The 14,564-nt window shown below is 36.3% G+C and overlaps 3 protein-coding genes across 4 annotated transcripts; 1 reads left to right on the top strand and 2 right to left on the bottom strand.

The window, feature by feature from the left end:
* Positions 1 to 152: 152 nt before the first annotated feature.
* Positions 153 to 1,624, bottom strand: LOC111437410 (beta-carotene isomerase D27, chloroplastic-like). Of its 2 annotated transcripts, none has more exons than XM_023075373.1 (7): positions 1,387 to 1,624; positions 1,178 to 1,332; positions 1,009 to 1,101; positions 869 to 930; positions 674 to 780; positions 504 to 596; positions 153 to 404 (listed from the first exon to the last, which is right to left on the bottom strand). In XM_023075373.1, exons 1-7 carry the CDS (start codon positions 1,619 to 1,621, stop codon positions 313 to 315), a joined length of 837 nt encoding a protein of 278 aa, XP_022931141.1. In that variant the 5' UTR covers positions 1,622 to 1,624; the 3' UTR covers positions 153 to 312. The 2 variants fall into 2 exon arrangements, with proteins under 2 accessions (XP_022931141.1, XP_022931142.1); XM_023075374.1 differs by having other exon boundaries at positions 1,178 to 1,317.
* Positions 1,625 to 2,179: 555 nt separating this feature from the next.
* LOC111437256 (histone H2A variant 1) lies at positions 2,180 to 4,347 on the bottom strand. The gene is made up of 3 exons (XM_023075140.1): positions 4,245 to 4,347; positions 4,008 to 4,129; positions 2,180 to 2,689 (listed from the first exon to the last, which is right to left on the bottom strand). Exons 2-3 carry the CDS (start codon positions 4,119 to 4,121, stop codon positions 2,393 to 2,395), a joined length of 411 nt encoding a protein of 136 aa, XP_022930908.1. The 5' UTR covers positions 4,122 to 4,129; positions 4,245 to 4,347; the 3' UTR covers positions 2,180 to 2,392.
* Positions 4,348 to 7,623: 3,276 nt separating this feature from the next.
* Positions 7,624 to 10,019, top strand: LOC111437420. Its single transcript, XM_023075384.1, has 3 exons — positions 7,624 to 8,724; positions 8,847 to 9,039; positions 9,291 to 10,019. The coding sequence occupies exons 1-3, from the start codon at positions 8,308 to 8,310 to the stop codon at positions 9,803 to 9,805; spliced, it is 1,125 nt and encodes a 374-aa protein (XP_022931152.1). The 5' UTR covers positions 7,624 to 8,307; the 3' UTR covers positions 9,806 to 10,019.
* Positions 10,020 to 14,564: the final 4,545 nt, after the last annotated feature.

The following is a 14,564-nucleotide window of genomic DNA, read 5'->3' as shown; positions in this document are numbered from 1 at the left end:
TTGAAATTTATAGATATAAAATTAAGCTCAGAAAACGTAGATTTATTAAATGTTTTTTTTTATATAGATTTAATAGTTTATTAAACACACTTATTTGAGGGACCTTAAATATGAGTCATTAAAAGTAGGAGAATTAGAAGTTATCATCAATATTGTCCTTGTAATTTGTGGTTCAAATTAGCCTAATCATATTCGTGTTTGGACACACTAGGAAACCCAGATTCCTGCGAAGTTGTGTAAATCTAGGAAAAAGAAGAAGAACGGAGCTTCTCCTGCGCTCGTGAAAACATTGAAAACAAAAACAATTAGGAGCTAAAATGGATGTGATTCAAAAATCTTGCTTTCTGCGTCTCTTTTCTTTAACTGATTCAGTTTGTCTGTGTCGTGTTTTTCTTTCTTTTTGCCTGCCAAAGAGTAAAGGAAGTAGGTTAGAATTCATTTTTTTAACTTTGAATTACCATGCCACGTGAAGGTAAAGAAGAAGAAGAAGAAGAAGAGTATACATAGTTTGTAACATGGCTGGTTGAGCGCTGGATCTTCGATTGAAGCTGGTGGGTCCTCTCCAAATTTCATCTCACAGCTCATGTCATCAAAATCTGCAAAGAAGAAGAAGACACGCTGCTTTGGTTGCTGCAAATGTTTGGTGATTGTGTAGCTTAGTGAGGAGACTTACTGGGGATCATGCTCACTGGCATTCCCAAAGAATCCTTGATGAAATCCTGAGTTGGAAACTTGCATAGATTAATGCACATTCCAACACAGTTTGTCTGCTCTAAGAACCTGCAAGTACAGAGGGCTTAGCTTAGAGGAAGCATAATAATAATAATAATAATAATAATTATACAACTCTGATACGAGACAGAGATACCTGCACTTGTGGATATGAACAACATTCCTCTCTCTTCTTCCATTCAACTCTGATTCCTTCACCTGCGTATCAAGTAGTTTTTTAAAAAAAAAATGTTCTTGAATCCCACGCGAAGTGAAAGGGGCTTCGGGTAAATTTACCTCGCAGGGTCCGACTAACCAAGCAAAGAAGACAGTGGTGAATGCGGCAAAATATTCTCTGGCGAATTTGGATTGTGGCAGCAATGTTCTTATCTGCACTTTGAGTAGAATGAAAAAACTAGACGTGATCCAAAAAGGGTATTAAATATGGTAATGAAGGAGGGTTTACCAAAGAGAGTATTGGCCTTGGAAACGCCCTTTGAAGTGCCTCAATCATGGCCTCTCTTTGTTTGATTTGGTTCAAATTTCTTGACGCCATTGTTGCCACTTCCACCAAGCTTTCATATCCACTTTTTTTGCTTCTCCAACCTGCAAACATATGGCCTACCCCATAACTCCATTTTACCATTTTATTAAAAGGAAACTAAAATGAATCACCTGAAGTTGCCTGTACTGCCTCAGATAGATGATCAATAGCCAACTTATCAAACCAATTATCTGTATAAACCGTATTGAGATTTCTCGTTCCTTCATTTCCTCCTCTCTCTGCCGCTCCGGTGAGCACTGCAACACAACAAGTGGTTTTCCTTCTCAACTTTCTTTTGTGGTTGCCCCTCAAGTTTCCCCAATTCCCCAAAAAGACCCTCCTTTCTTGAATTAATTTTACATCCATTTCCTTTTTGCAGAGACAAAAAAAAAAAAAAAAGTGTTTTTATAACTTTGTAGAGAGAGAAGAAGCAAGAAAAATGAGAGTTTGGGCTGAGAAGAAGGCGTGGTTGTATTTATACAGGCAATGGAAGATAAGATGATTTCAAGCTTGGAGCTTTGGACCATAAAAATGACAACTATATTTATATCCATTTAATTTATGGATTTAGAATAATGCTCTAAAAATTATGAATTGTATGTATTAATTCTTGGATTTATACAAAACAAATATTCTTCCCGGCTTTGGAAAGATGCCATTTGATTTGGGTTTGTACTTTTAAATAATGGAATTAACTCATTCTTAGCTTTATCCAACACAAATATTCTTTCCCGCTTACGAAATATTCCATTTTTTGATTCATAACAATGTCCTTTTCGATTTTATTTTGAAGAATCAATTGACATCTTCTATGAAAAATCCTCTTTTGGGACGGATATGCTGAGAAGATTCAAAAATAATAAAAAAGTATATATATACTTCAAATATGCATTGAAGTAGGGTAGTAAGAATGAAGATATGAAGTTGTAGAAAGTAAGGTAAATTAAAAACTATCCAACAAAACATAACAATCTTACACTGAACAAATATACTTGTCCAAATACACAAAAGAAGGAAGAGGGAAAATAATAACAAGGCTTCACAAAAGCATGCAAGGAATGAATGTGTCAATCCTTGGATGCCAGTAGTAAATGTCTGAAGATTAAGCTAAACTACTTAGTGATACAAGTGAATGTCTCAATCCTTGGAGGCTTTGTTAATGAGGGACTTGTGAATATGAGGAATCACACCACCTCCAGCAATGGTTCCTTTGATCAGGGTATCAAGCTCTTCGTCTCCTCTAATGGCCAGCTGAAGGTGTCTTGGAGTGATCCTCTTCACTTTCAGATCCTTGCTCGCATTTCCAGCCAACTCCAGCACTTCCGCGGTCAGATACTCCAGAATTGATGCTAGGTACACTGCAGCAGTCGCACCAACTCGCCCATTTGCAGATATTCTTGTTTTAAGATGCCTGTGAATTCGTCCCACTGGGAACTAGAACCCCACAATCCGGAGATTACATAAGTTAAAGTGACCCAACACTGGTGCGATTCAAGGCCCCAAATTAAGTGAAATCATTTGAACTCAACCCAAATGTAGCTTACAAATAAAACACTACAAGGGCATTTGAATTGTAAATTTTCAGCCCAGCCCACAAAACACTAGCTTACACTTTCGGCATAAAACAAATAATAGTTTACAGAAGATTACATTTCAGAGCCCCATGGAATAAAGATTAAACGAACAAATATCACAATACTCAGAGACACCAACGTCAATGAAATCATGTTAACTACAAAACACTAGTTAAATTCAAAGCACATGTTAACTACAAAATATCACAATACTCATAGTACATGGGCATTTGAATTCTAAACTTTTACAAAACACTAGTTAAATTCAAAGCTGTCAACAAAAAATGGCAATACAGTCGAAGTTCGAAGAACATAGATCACAAGGTGTAGATACATCAACATAGTTAGTTATACTAATCTTAACTACATGTTCCTCAAAAACTAGAGCATTTTAATTCAGAATTTTTCAGCCCAACCTACAAAAAAAGAAAAGAAAAAAAAAAAATCTAGCTTGCACTTTCTCACCTAAAAAAAAAAAAATTAAAATAGATTTCAGAGTCCCATGTTAAAGTTCAAGGCTGTCAATAAAAAAGGGTACAACATAATCGTACTAAGCTTAACTACAAGTAGATTAAAAAGTGAATTGCGAATTTTCAGCCCAACCCACAAAAACTAGCTTGCACATCCCTCCAAAAGCAGATAATTAGAAGAATTTTCGGAGACCCGTATTAAAATTCAAAGCTGTCAACAAAAAATTGTATTGTAGTACAAATTTAAGGAACACAGATCCACATTGGCAGATACATCAACATAATTGTACAAATCTCAACAACATGTAGCTTAAAAATAAAACTACATGGGGATTTGAATTGCGAATTGTTAGCCCAACCTATAAAAAACTAGCTTACACTTACCCTAAACCAAGAACTGAAAAATATTCTTACACTTACCCTAAACCAAGAACTGAAAAATATTTCAGAGCCCCATGTTAAAATTCTTAGGTATCAATAAAAAATGCTATCACAGAAACAATTTCAAGGAACAAAGATCGCAAAATACAGCAACATAAACATAACCTTATCTCAGTCGTTGTAATGTCCTTATACGAGTAAAATATCAAAATCATTCGAAATTTATAGATGTTCAGCAGATGAGGAAAAATTAAACATGCTTCGACGTTTCAATTGCTTCCAAATTTTGGAGGAAAAAAAGGCAAGAGTAAGAATTCAAAAGAACACCTGTATACCAGCACGGGAGGACCGAGAGATGGGCTTCTTCTTGTCCTTGTCCTTATCTTTGTTAGCAGCTGGAGTCTTTGCGGCTAAAAGCCCCTTGCCGCCTTTTCCCGCCATTTTTGAACCTGCAAAATGGTAGAAAGCATTCAGATAAACATCTGGAGCAGCGTAAAATCCCCGTTTAGTATATGGAAGACAGAAACAAAATGTGGAGATGAAAAGAAGAGAGAAAGAGGAGACCTGGAGATGGTGGAAGCAGAGAAGGAATGAGAGGAGTGAATTTTGAGCGGTTGTTGGATCGCTTTTGCTTTTTCAATGCCTTCCTTTCTCGTCTTGGCGGTTTAGTTTTGGTGGGAATTTAAAGTCCGAAAATTTCAAATTTCATATTTACACAAACACCCCTTGACTTTATCCATTTCTCGTACGATGGGCCTGTGGAGTATGGCCCATCTGGGTACCCATATTAAACTATACTTTGGGTTGGGCTTTTCCCTGGCTCCAACAGCTAACCTCCAAAGTTTTATTTTTTAAGATTTTCTTTTCTTTTCTTTTCTTTTTTAATTTAACCTGAGTTAAGCAAAGTTGGAAGGTTAAAGTAAAGTTGTTGGAAGGTTAAAGTAAAGTTGTTGGAAGGTTAAAGTGAAGGAGAGAAAAGTGAAGTAAAAGTTGGTGATTAAAGTCAAGGAATTTTATCAAATTTCAAAGATGTTCATGATCAAGAGTGGTGGCGTGGCAGTGAAAAGAATACAGTAACTTTTTTTTATTATTATTGAATCAAAAGCTCTTGATAAGTTGATTTGATTTATTAGTGTACTGTTGGGTTTTGAAATTTGATCATTATCAAACCTATTTTCATTAATTATTCTTTTTAATCAACAAATACATATTTATTGCTTCTATTATTCTAAACACCTTTTGTTAAGATGACGTTCTAATGTATAATCTAAATTATTCGCCGTTTTTAATAAAATTTGTATATTTATTAAACATACACTCGAATGGAAAGTTAACTTAAAAACAATTTATTTATTTATATTTTTGATTATTAGGGTTTGCCAAGAGACTTGCGGTAAAAAGATAAGGGGTAAATTTGATAATAAAGTATATCATATGGGAGCAGTTGTGCAAAAAATGTGAATCCATCCTTGTTACGTACTAGGAAGGTGTGGGGCCCAATGCGTTCCCCAAACAAAAAAGACGAACCACGAGTGCACTTAAAATGGCTACAAACGTGGTTCTCGATCTCTTGATGGACCCCACAAATATATATATATATAAAAGATAAATAATTATTAAATAAATCTCGTTTTCTAGGTGCTTCTCCATCTCTTCCTTTGGGTGTAATTTTTATTTTTACTTTTTTGTTTCTTCAAATTCAGTTTCATTATTTTCAGCTATCTTTAAATCCAGTTCTTTCTTTTAAAATTGGTCGAGGAGAGATTAATAAATATTTTATTTTTTTATCGTATAGTTTAATTTTTTTTTTTTAAGTAAAGTATAAACATTAAAATAGAATAAAACCCAAACCATCCATTTTAAAATGATGACTTCACCTTCTTTTTATTCATTAATTTAAATTTGATGTAACATGTAATTGAAATTTGAATGTTATTATGCGGAATTGTTAAAAATTAGGATTTGATCATTTAATGAATAAGTAAATTATAGGCAATAAAGTTGTCGGTGAAAGTTATCTTTTATTTGATTTTAAATATTAATTATATTAGGAGAAAGTAGCGTAAATATTCACTTATTATATATATATATATACAGGACCTTGGAATTGAATGGCAAGCTATTAACCCTACTTTATCCAATGTCAAAAAAATAACACCTAAAGTGGGGAAAAAGGCAAACCCTTCACGGGAAATTAGGAATTATAGCTTCTTTTTTTTCCCTCTTTAATTACAAGCCAATAGAGAGACGTAAAAAGGTAGGTTAAATTTATTTATTTATTTTTATATTATAAATTTAGTGAACTACTTTTAATTTTTTATGGAATAAATTTTTAGTGCAATAGTTTAGCTACGAATAAGTTTTCAGTTTTTTAAAAATTAATTGATCGGTCAGATATAAATTTAATTGGTATGAAGTCTAAATTTCATCTTCAAACAGTCCCAACCAATTATGAAGAAAAAGATAGCACCCAAAAACTTGACCAAAAATATGTTGATTAGCTATTGTTCAATGGATGACTTTCATCCCAACATTATACACACAAACACACATAATAATTACTACATTTACAAAAACAATAGGGATGACCTACCATTTTTGGATTGCTTAATCATTAAGGAAGCAAATCAAAGCGTAGCCGGACATATATTTCATACGTTATATTGAAAGAAAAAAAATACAAAACTAGAAGAAGTACTCGTGAAGCCCTTAAATTCGATCTTCATGATACTATTTTTAAAAAAGTTGTATTAAAATTAGCAAGGGATTGAAACATGCATAAGTTTTATTAATTTAACAATACTTAAAAAAAGAAAATACTTGACTTTCATTCTAAGTATAGTTGAAAGTGTCCAAATATAGTTTTTCAGATTTAAAGTTAATTTGGTTTGCAGGTTTTGTGGAAAAATAAGCAAATGGAATTGGGAGTGGGAAGTGGTTACATTGTTATGTAGGGGATGGGGATTTGGGTTTGGGATAAATTAATTCCAACTTTTCTATGTTTGGTTTTAGAAGAAAATAGAGAGAGGGGGACACGTGTGACGTGGTTTTTGGTTTGAAGGAAAGATGTGAAGTGATGGTACCATCATCCATCACCAACTTCTTATATTCGGTTCTATTATTTGACTAAGCAAAGCAACCCCAAATTATTACAAATACTTTGCTTATTATTCTTCTTTTATTTATTGGTTTATTTCCTACCAACTTATTTACTGCCATATTCTCCTAACACGTCTTTAATGTTATATAAATACTAACTACATTAAACCACACAACTTATTTGATGCAATCCATGGCATGATATGAGATCATTGACGTGCATACGACGCCGTTTAACCATCTCACTTGCCCCAACCCTAATACCCAACGCCAATGCACTCCTTTCCAACCTTCGTAAGCCCATCACCTGATGCTCACATGGGACCCACCCTTCCTCTCTTTTATTTTTGGATTCTAAAAAACAAAGAAAAATCGAAATGGATAATGTGGGGACGTATACAAAATTAGAGTTTTTATTTTATTTGTTTATTTATGATTCAAACACAAGGAACTCGATAATGACCTCTTCCTCCTTCCGCCTTCTGGTCGGCATTTCAGACATAATTAAGCCCTCTCTCTCTGGACGACGGAGGCTATTATCGTCATTACGCACCGACACGAGAACCTCACTGGAGTGGTTGGTTGGTTTTCTTCGGCTGCCCTTCGCCCACGCCACAGGATCATGTGGGGGTTGTGAACGCCTCCGTGTGTGAGGGCCTGCTGCTAAACTCCTCATTTTCAAATTTTACACCCTTTTTGCCACATACCATCGTCATCTAAACATAACGTGGAAGCAATTTGGTTGATTGCCCGACACGTGGTCCTTGGAGTAATTAACATCGTATTAATGCCACGTCGGAAATCCCACGTGGATACATTTCCTACTCAGCACCCCCCGCGTTTCTCTTTTTAAGGTCCTCAAACGCGCCTTGCGTCTCTTCCATCCTTCACTGAAAGAGAGCCGAGAGAGTACTCAAAGCCGAGTTCATTTCTACGTTTTTCTTACCCGCCTCCATGCTGTACCTCGCCCGCAACTTTATTTCTTGCCGGAAATTATGGAGTTTCTGAGGGTCGCTTGCGTTGCAGATACGGCCTGTGCACTCTCCCCGTATCTGGTTTCCGCAAACGAAAGCGACTTTACTTGGCCGTGTTTTGAAGTTATTCCATATTCTGTTTAGAAAACTAGAAAAGGAACTACAATATAATCATAGGGATTGGGATTTTGATTTTGAGCTTATCTCAAATTCGTCTGTGTACATATAGTTTTGGGGGCAAAACTCTGGATTTCTGTGTCAATTTTATTTCCTGATATCCGTATTGAGATACGCTTCAGAGATGTCGGTGATGATTCTAATCCAACTCTAGGCTGTGGAACTCACATTTCCCGTCTTCCTAGTATAACATCGTTTTTCTAATTGGTTCTGCAAACACAATTTTCTGTTCTCGAATCCTGAGTTAAATGAAGGAATTGAAGAATACGAGCTTCAATTTTGGAAAATGATGAAGATAATTGTTGTTGGGATCTGACTATCTGTGGAGGTGCTTAAATTCGCTCGAGAGAGATTACCGGTCGCTGGTTGCTCTCAACATGCCTTTTCAAATGAAAATCCAGCCAATCGATTTTGACACAACCGACGAAGCAGCTCGCTTCGAGTTGGTGAAGCCGGCCGCGAAGTCGAAATTGAAGCGGCTATTTGAGAGACAGTTCCCAAACGTACTGAGAAATTCCGCAGAGAAACTCAATTTTGAAGAATTAAGCGTCAACAAGGAAAGCTCCGACGAATTCTCTGAGTTAGAGCCTAGCTCTATATGCTTGGCAAATATGGTCCAGAATTTCTTAGAGGACAACAATGAGAAACAATTCAGCGGGTCTAGGTGCGGCCGCAGTCGCTGCAACTGCTTTAATGGAAACTATACGGACAGCTCCGACGAGGAATTTGATCCACAAAGTGGTTTTGGCGATTCCAAATTTTCTTCCGGTGGTGAGGCATGGGAACTTCTGAAGGTACAACAGATCATTTTTGTTTGTTTTTGTTTGAATTGTGGATTTTCATTCTTTTATTTTTCCCTTCATGGTAAATGTTTCTTGTTTCTATCATTTTGAAAAACATTTTCATATTCGAACAGAGCTTAATTCCCTGTTCGAGCGTTCATGAGAGGAACATATTAGCGGATACTGCCAGGATCGTAGAGAAGAACAAGGTCTGCAAACGTAAAGACAACTTAGCAAGGGAGATTGTTACTAATGGATTGCTGGCTCTTGGATACGACGCTTCAATCTGCAAATCTCACTGGGAAAAGTCGCCCTCATATCCAGCCGGTATATTTCTTACTTACTATTCTTGTTGATTGTGGGAAAATATTAGGTTTTTGAATTTGAATTCGAGCGGTTCATCCATCATTTTCCTTTTTCTCCTGAAGTTTATATAATTTGGTTAATCTGGAGAAAACCTAGGATTCTTGGACCGGGCCGCGTCTATTCTTCTCTTTAAATTTGAATTTCATTAGGCAACTGAACTCTGATTGTTTCTGATTATAGTTGATTGAAATCCGTTTTTTCTGATGTACCAGGTGATTATGAATACGTTGACGTAATTATCGAAGGAGAACGCTTATTGATAGACATCGACTTCCGATCAGAATTCGAAATTGCGCGGTCAACCAAAAGCTACAAATCGATCCTCCAACTTATTCCTTACATCTTCGTCGGCAAGGCTTGTCGGCTTCAGAGGATTGTATCAATCGTATCAGAGGCTGCAAAACAGAGCTTAAAAAAGAAGGGGATGCCAGTTCCGCCATGGAGAAAAGCCGAGTATGTCAAAGCGAAGTGGCTCTCTCCTCATAGTCGTGCATCATCCTTGGCGATTTTGGGTTCTAATCCTGAGTCGAAGAATCCTCTTGAAAACATCCAAATTGATCCATCGCACAGTCACGACGTTGAGAAATCGACGGATCATAACGAATTCGTGGAGAATGCTGCCGTTGTGAAAGAGTGGAAGCCTCCAGAGCTTAAGCCGAAAAGCTCATCGGTTGGGGTTAGAAATCTTAAGATTGTAACCGGTTTGGCATCGGTTATTGAAGACTAGGCTTGAAATTTTTGGTTTTCTTTCCTTCTCTCTTTTTTTGAGTTTTTGACTGCCGTATAAACAAATAGCTATATACAGCCTACCAACGGTGACTCGTGTTAACCTTCAAATTCCCTTCTGTTTTTTTGTGTAAGGGTTTGGGTTTGGGTTTGGATATTACTGGTATCAATAAAATCTGAAGCGTGAATAGTTGACAGTTATCAAGTTTGTAAAAGCCTTCTCCTTCAATCCCCCCTCCGCTCTCTCTCTCTCTCTCTCTCTCTCTGGACTATTATTCTTCAATGACTTTCTTTTCAGGGAACAAGGGTTTGATATTCCAGCGCTGAAAATCTTGTTTGTTCTTGAGGTTGGCAGGAACAGATTTGATGATTGAAGAAGGTTACATAAAGCCTTGTTGCCTCGAGCACCGTGAGGTGAGTTAATAATTCTTCTTCTTTCCTTTTTATGTTGAAGATAAAATGGCCCCTCTGACATATCCATATTCTTTCCATCCTCCTGCAGCTGGAAGATAGTGTGATATAATGATGAATGATTCCAGGTCCTGATTTACGAGACCATACGCCTCATTTCTCCTGAGTCTCTTTAATGTCTATAATATTTTGTTAATAGTTCATTAGCATTAATGATTTATCTATTTGTCTTGGGTGGATGAGTTCAGAAATATTAGCCATATTTAGAAATGTGTGCACAGATATAAAATGGTTGAGAGAAGGGAAAACCAAATTTGTTTCAGTTGAACATAGCTTTCTGGTGTTCTGAAGTTGATGATGTTGTGGGGTATGGTTTAGATATGTATAATCTGAGGTTGGTTACTGATGAATATGGGGTAGAATTCACTGTTCAGCATGTGGGCCTCTAACTCCATACTTCCTTCCCTCCCCCATGGTTTAAGGATCTTACACCATTTTTGTGGAAGCAAACAAAGAAAGGGAAGGTGGGAGTGGGGCTAAGAAACAGAACTTTCGTTTGCAAAATTTGGGTGGCATAGCTGAAAAAGGATAAAATAAAGGAGGGTACTAGGAGGTGGTGGGTGGTTTTACATTTATTATAGGCTGCTTCCTCACAGCCATGCCCAGAACTATACCGTAATTACTATTTTGCTCAAATGGACTTCCCGTGCACCATTTGTTTTGTTTTTTAAGCAAAACACTGTCGCTCTTAAAAGTCCCCCATTACATTTACTTTTTAACCTCCTCCCTTTCTGATTTGAGTGGGTAGGTTGGGTTTCTGGCTGTGCCCACTGACCTAATTAAAGAATGACTTTATGTCCATCCAGTTTCAACAGGTTATGTTATTAAATAGTTCAATATTCTAAAAGTTGTCGTTTCTGCTATTTTGTACAATAGGAATCAGCTTACCTTCTACCTTGAAATTTGCACTACGTTATTCTCCTCTGGTTTATTGTTATTATTTTCTCCAATTAGACTTGATTTACTTTAATAGGATTATGTATTGATTTTTATTATGCTATTTCTTACGCGTCTTTGAAAAAAGAAAAAGAAGAAGAAGAAAAAGAAAAAGAAAAAGAAAAATCTAGTGTGGGTCCTTGACTTATACTTCAGAATTGAATTTGGTGGTCTTAAACCTTGTGGAGATATGATAGAATGAAGGTTATTTCAACATTAGACTTTAATGTTGACACCAGGAGAGAGACATCCCACCAAAAACCTCATTGTTGGCCGGTGCAGAAGGTTTAATTGTTGTTTCTGAAATGATGTTCAAGCCTTCTTTTTTGGTTGAAATGGTACTCAACCTTGTTTCATATCTCTATTATAAACATTAAAAATATATCTTTTTGTAGAAACTACAGATGGTTGAAGGAAACGCAACCAAACCAACAGCCACAACTATACCCCCCCTCGAGGATGAGGGACAAAACAGAAGCTACAAAACTCTTTTCCAGACTGAAGAAGAAAATGTCAAAGCTACTAACTCACTGGCAGCTTTGTTCCTCTCTCTAGGGATCTTACAAGAACTAACAATATTTACCGAAGTTGCAAGATGAGAATGACTTTGGTTTCCACATGTTAAGGGTCTCTATTTTGTTGAATTGTGATGCCGAAGTAGTCAAGGAAAGGTTCATTTCCATTTCCCAAACCAATTTCCAAAGGGGATATTAAGAATGGCCTCTGCATCACGAGGGAGAAGAACTTGTTTAATGATCCTGTCGTCCCAGCGCGATGATCTGCCACGCGTTTGTTGTTCTTAGTATCATGGGTCAAACTAATCCCTTGAAGTTTCCCAAGTCAGGTACCCACGTATCTTCCACGATATAAATGTCTTCCAAGTTTTCTCTTCTCGTCTTACTTTTGCTTGACGTGCTTCTATTTCAGGAATGTCTTAAAAACAAGAAAGCAAAAGGAAAAAACAGAAAAAGCAGAGCCTTGCCCAATATCGGGTAACTCTCTTTTTCTCGATTTTATGATAGTTGGGTTACTTGCTACCGTATTTTAAGGTAGCAGCTTATCCTTTTTACTCCACCCTTCAGAAAAAAAGGAAATGTATATGATATAAATATCAAATTACAAGTTTAGTATGCTTTTTGTTAATTCATTTGATGAGTGGATATTTAAAACTACAAGTAGGGAGCTAAACGTGGGCATACATTGCATATATATATATGTAGAGAGACCCAACTTGATGATCTTCCTCTTTGTTTCACGTAGTTAAGTTCTAAATAATACACATCTGCGTGTGAGGAAATGTTGATAAAGAGAGGTTTATTGGAAGTAGGCAAGGCAGGCTGCACATTCCTTTTAGACATAAGGATTCTGCCCCTTTTGCTAAGCCAAGCAAAGCAAAGGTAAAAGGTATCGGTCTAACTCAATTTTTTTGCGCTATTCACACTCTATTCCCCCGATCGCACGCACAGATTTGGGGATCTGAATGAACACACCTCCACCCTCCTCTTGCATGATTGCATCTCAGATTTTTAAATTTGGCTATAATTAAAAGAAAAAAACAACTGAGGGTCAATTAGTAATGATATAATTATGGAGTAGATTTGAAAATTGTTCCGCATTAAATGACCATATTTAAATATGCTTTAGATTTGAACAAATTAATAGTAATAAAATAAATAAATAAATAAATATGGATGAGGGAATCAATGAAGAGGGAATTGATAAGAACAAATCTCAAATTTTTCAAAAGGTATAACATTGAAGTTTAAATCAAAGAATTCACTAGGCATTAATAAAAAAACAAAAACAAAATGCTGTATTTAAATCACATTAATAAAAATAGAATGGAAATTATTTATTGGAAATATATTTAAATCACATCCGTCAATTTTTGTTGACGAACCAAACAAAAACCGAACTAACTAATTCAGCATATAAAACCGCATTTAGCCGCCAAAATTTATCCTGGTTTCTCCCAAATCGACAAAGCAGTGGCTGTCCAATGGCTGCCTTTATGTCCATTTTGAGACGAAGCGAGCGCGGGCGCAATGTGAGCTCACTACTGCCGCCGCTGAGAATCGAAACTGGACTACACCCAGGTTGAATACTTGATAATCATCATTTTCTTTCCATTTTTTGAATTTGAGATTTGAGATTTTCCTTCCATTCACTTGATAATCTAGGGGTTTGCATGTTATATATGATAACCCTTGGTTTACAAAGCTCTGTGGAAAGTGTTTAACCCTTTCCCGGCAACGCCTTTTTGACCCTTGGGTTCGGTTAGGAATCACGAATCTCCATAATGGTACGATATTGTCCACTTTGAGCATAAGCTCTCGTGACTTTGCTTTGGGCTTCCCTAAAAGGCCTTGTGCCAATAGAGATAACATTCCTCTTAACTTCACTCCCAACCATCCTGTTCATGAATGTATTTGTAGTTACATTGCACTTTCTTGCTGGGCTTGTTGTTCCGGATGTTCCTCTTGGGAAGACTGAAATTTTTAGGCAACATTGAGCTGGTGAATTCTTTTTCTCATGTTGAATGCATTATCTATATCAAAATTATGTCCCTCATTTATGTGTTCTGATATTGACTTTGATTTTAAATCATTAGTTGTTGGTATACATTATCCATTTGTGTGGTAATGCTCTGTTCACAAAATTAGAAGAAAGTTGTCTGTTTCTATATAATCGCTTCTTCTAAAGGTGCTCCTAACTACACCAACTCCACAAACAATCTGGAGAAGGAGACAGCCCTACTCCCAAAATCTCTAACCCATTTGATCAAGTTTCTCATCAACAGTTGTCCTAACACCTCTAATACATTATCTGCCTTATTTGTGTCGGGTTTTAAGTATAAAATCTCTTTCATTCATGGTGGTATCAAAGAGAGTATAACATAGGTACAACAAGATAAAATAAGTAAAGAAAAAGGTTGGAAGGAAAATGAAAGAAAACCAACCAAGTAGATATTAAGCAAATGGTAGAGCTAGGTATGAATATCGATCCTCAAGCAATTAATAATGGTACATCTTGTACCACAAACAAGACTTCGATATTGTTGGCTACCTTTTCCCCAATGGTCCAAAATGAAAGTATTACATTAAAGTTATGAAAAGTGCTTCTATCTGTGCATGGGACTTTGAAGAATAATTTGTTTGGAGGTATGTGTAGGGTTGCTATCGAGGCCCAGTGCCATGCATATTCTTCAATTTGGAAATTTGTTGTACCGCACAATTCTCTTTCACACCCATCATTGCAATGCCACTACTCCTCCCGTCAATTATTGTTATTCTTATCTCATTAATTTTGGTGGCCTTAATATTCATTACTGTTTTCTCTCTTTTAAATTTATT

The sequence above is a fragment of the Cucurbita moschata genome, unplaced genomic scaffold (genome assembly GCF_002738365.1).
Source record: "Cucurbita moschata cultivar Rifu unplaced genomic scaffold, Cmos_1.0 Cmo_Scf00063, whole genome shotgun sequence".
Lineage (NCBI taxonomy): Eukaryota > Viridiplantae > Streptophyta > Magnoliopsida > Cucurbitales > Cucurbitaceae > Cucurbita > Cucurbita moschata.
The sequence above is the reverse complement of the archived record's forward strand: the minus strand, read 5'-3'. Positions and strand labels throughout refer to the sequence as shown.

Coding starts and splice junctions, on each gene's coding strand:
- LOC111437420 (XM_023075384.1), top strand. CDS start 8,308: ATGCCTTTTCAAATGAAAATCCAGCCAATCGATTTTGACACAACCGAC. Junction 8,725..8,846: donor AGGCATGGGAACTTCTGAAG/GTACAACAGATC, acceptor ATATTCGAACAG/AGCTTAATTCCCTGTTCGAG. Junction 9,040..9,290: donor GTCGCCCTCATATCCAGCCG/GTATATTTCTTA, acceptor CTGATGTACCAG/GTGATTATGAATACGTTGAC.
- LOC111437410 (XM_023075373.1), bottom strand. CDS start 1,621: ATGGATGTAAAATTAATTCAAGAAAGGAGGGTCTTTTTGGGGAATTGG. Junction 1,333..1,386: donor GGCAGTACAGGCAACTTCAG/GTGATTCATTTT, acceptor GTTATGGGGTAG/GCCATATGTTTGCAGGTTGG. Junction 1,102..1,177: donor CAAGGCCAATACTCTCTTTG/GTAAACCCTCCT, acceptor CTCAAAGTGCAG/ATAAGAACATTGCTGCCACA.
- LOC111437256 (XM_023075140.1), bottom strand. CDS start 4,121: ATGGCGGGAAAAGGCGGCAAGGGGCTTTTAGCCGCAAAGACTCCAGCT. Junction 2,690..4,007: donor CCTCCCGTGCTGGTATACAG/GTGTTCTTTTGA, acceptor GTGGGGTTCTAG/TTCCCAGTGGGACGAATTCA.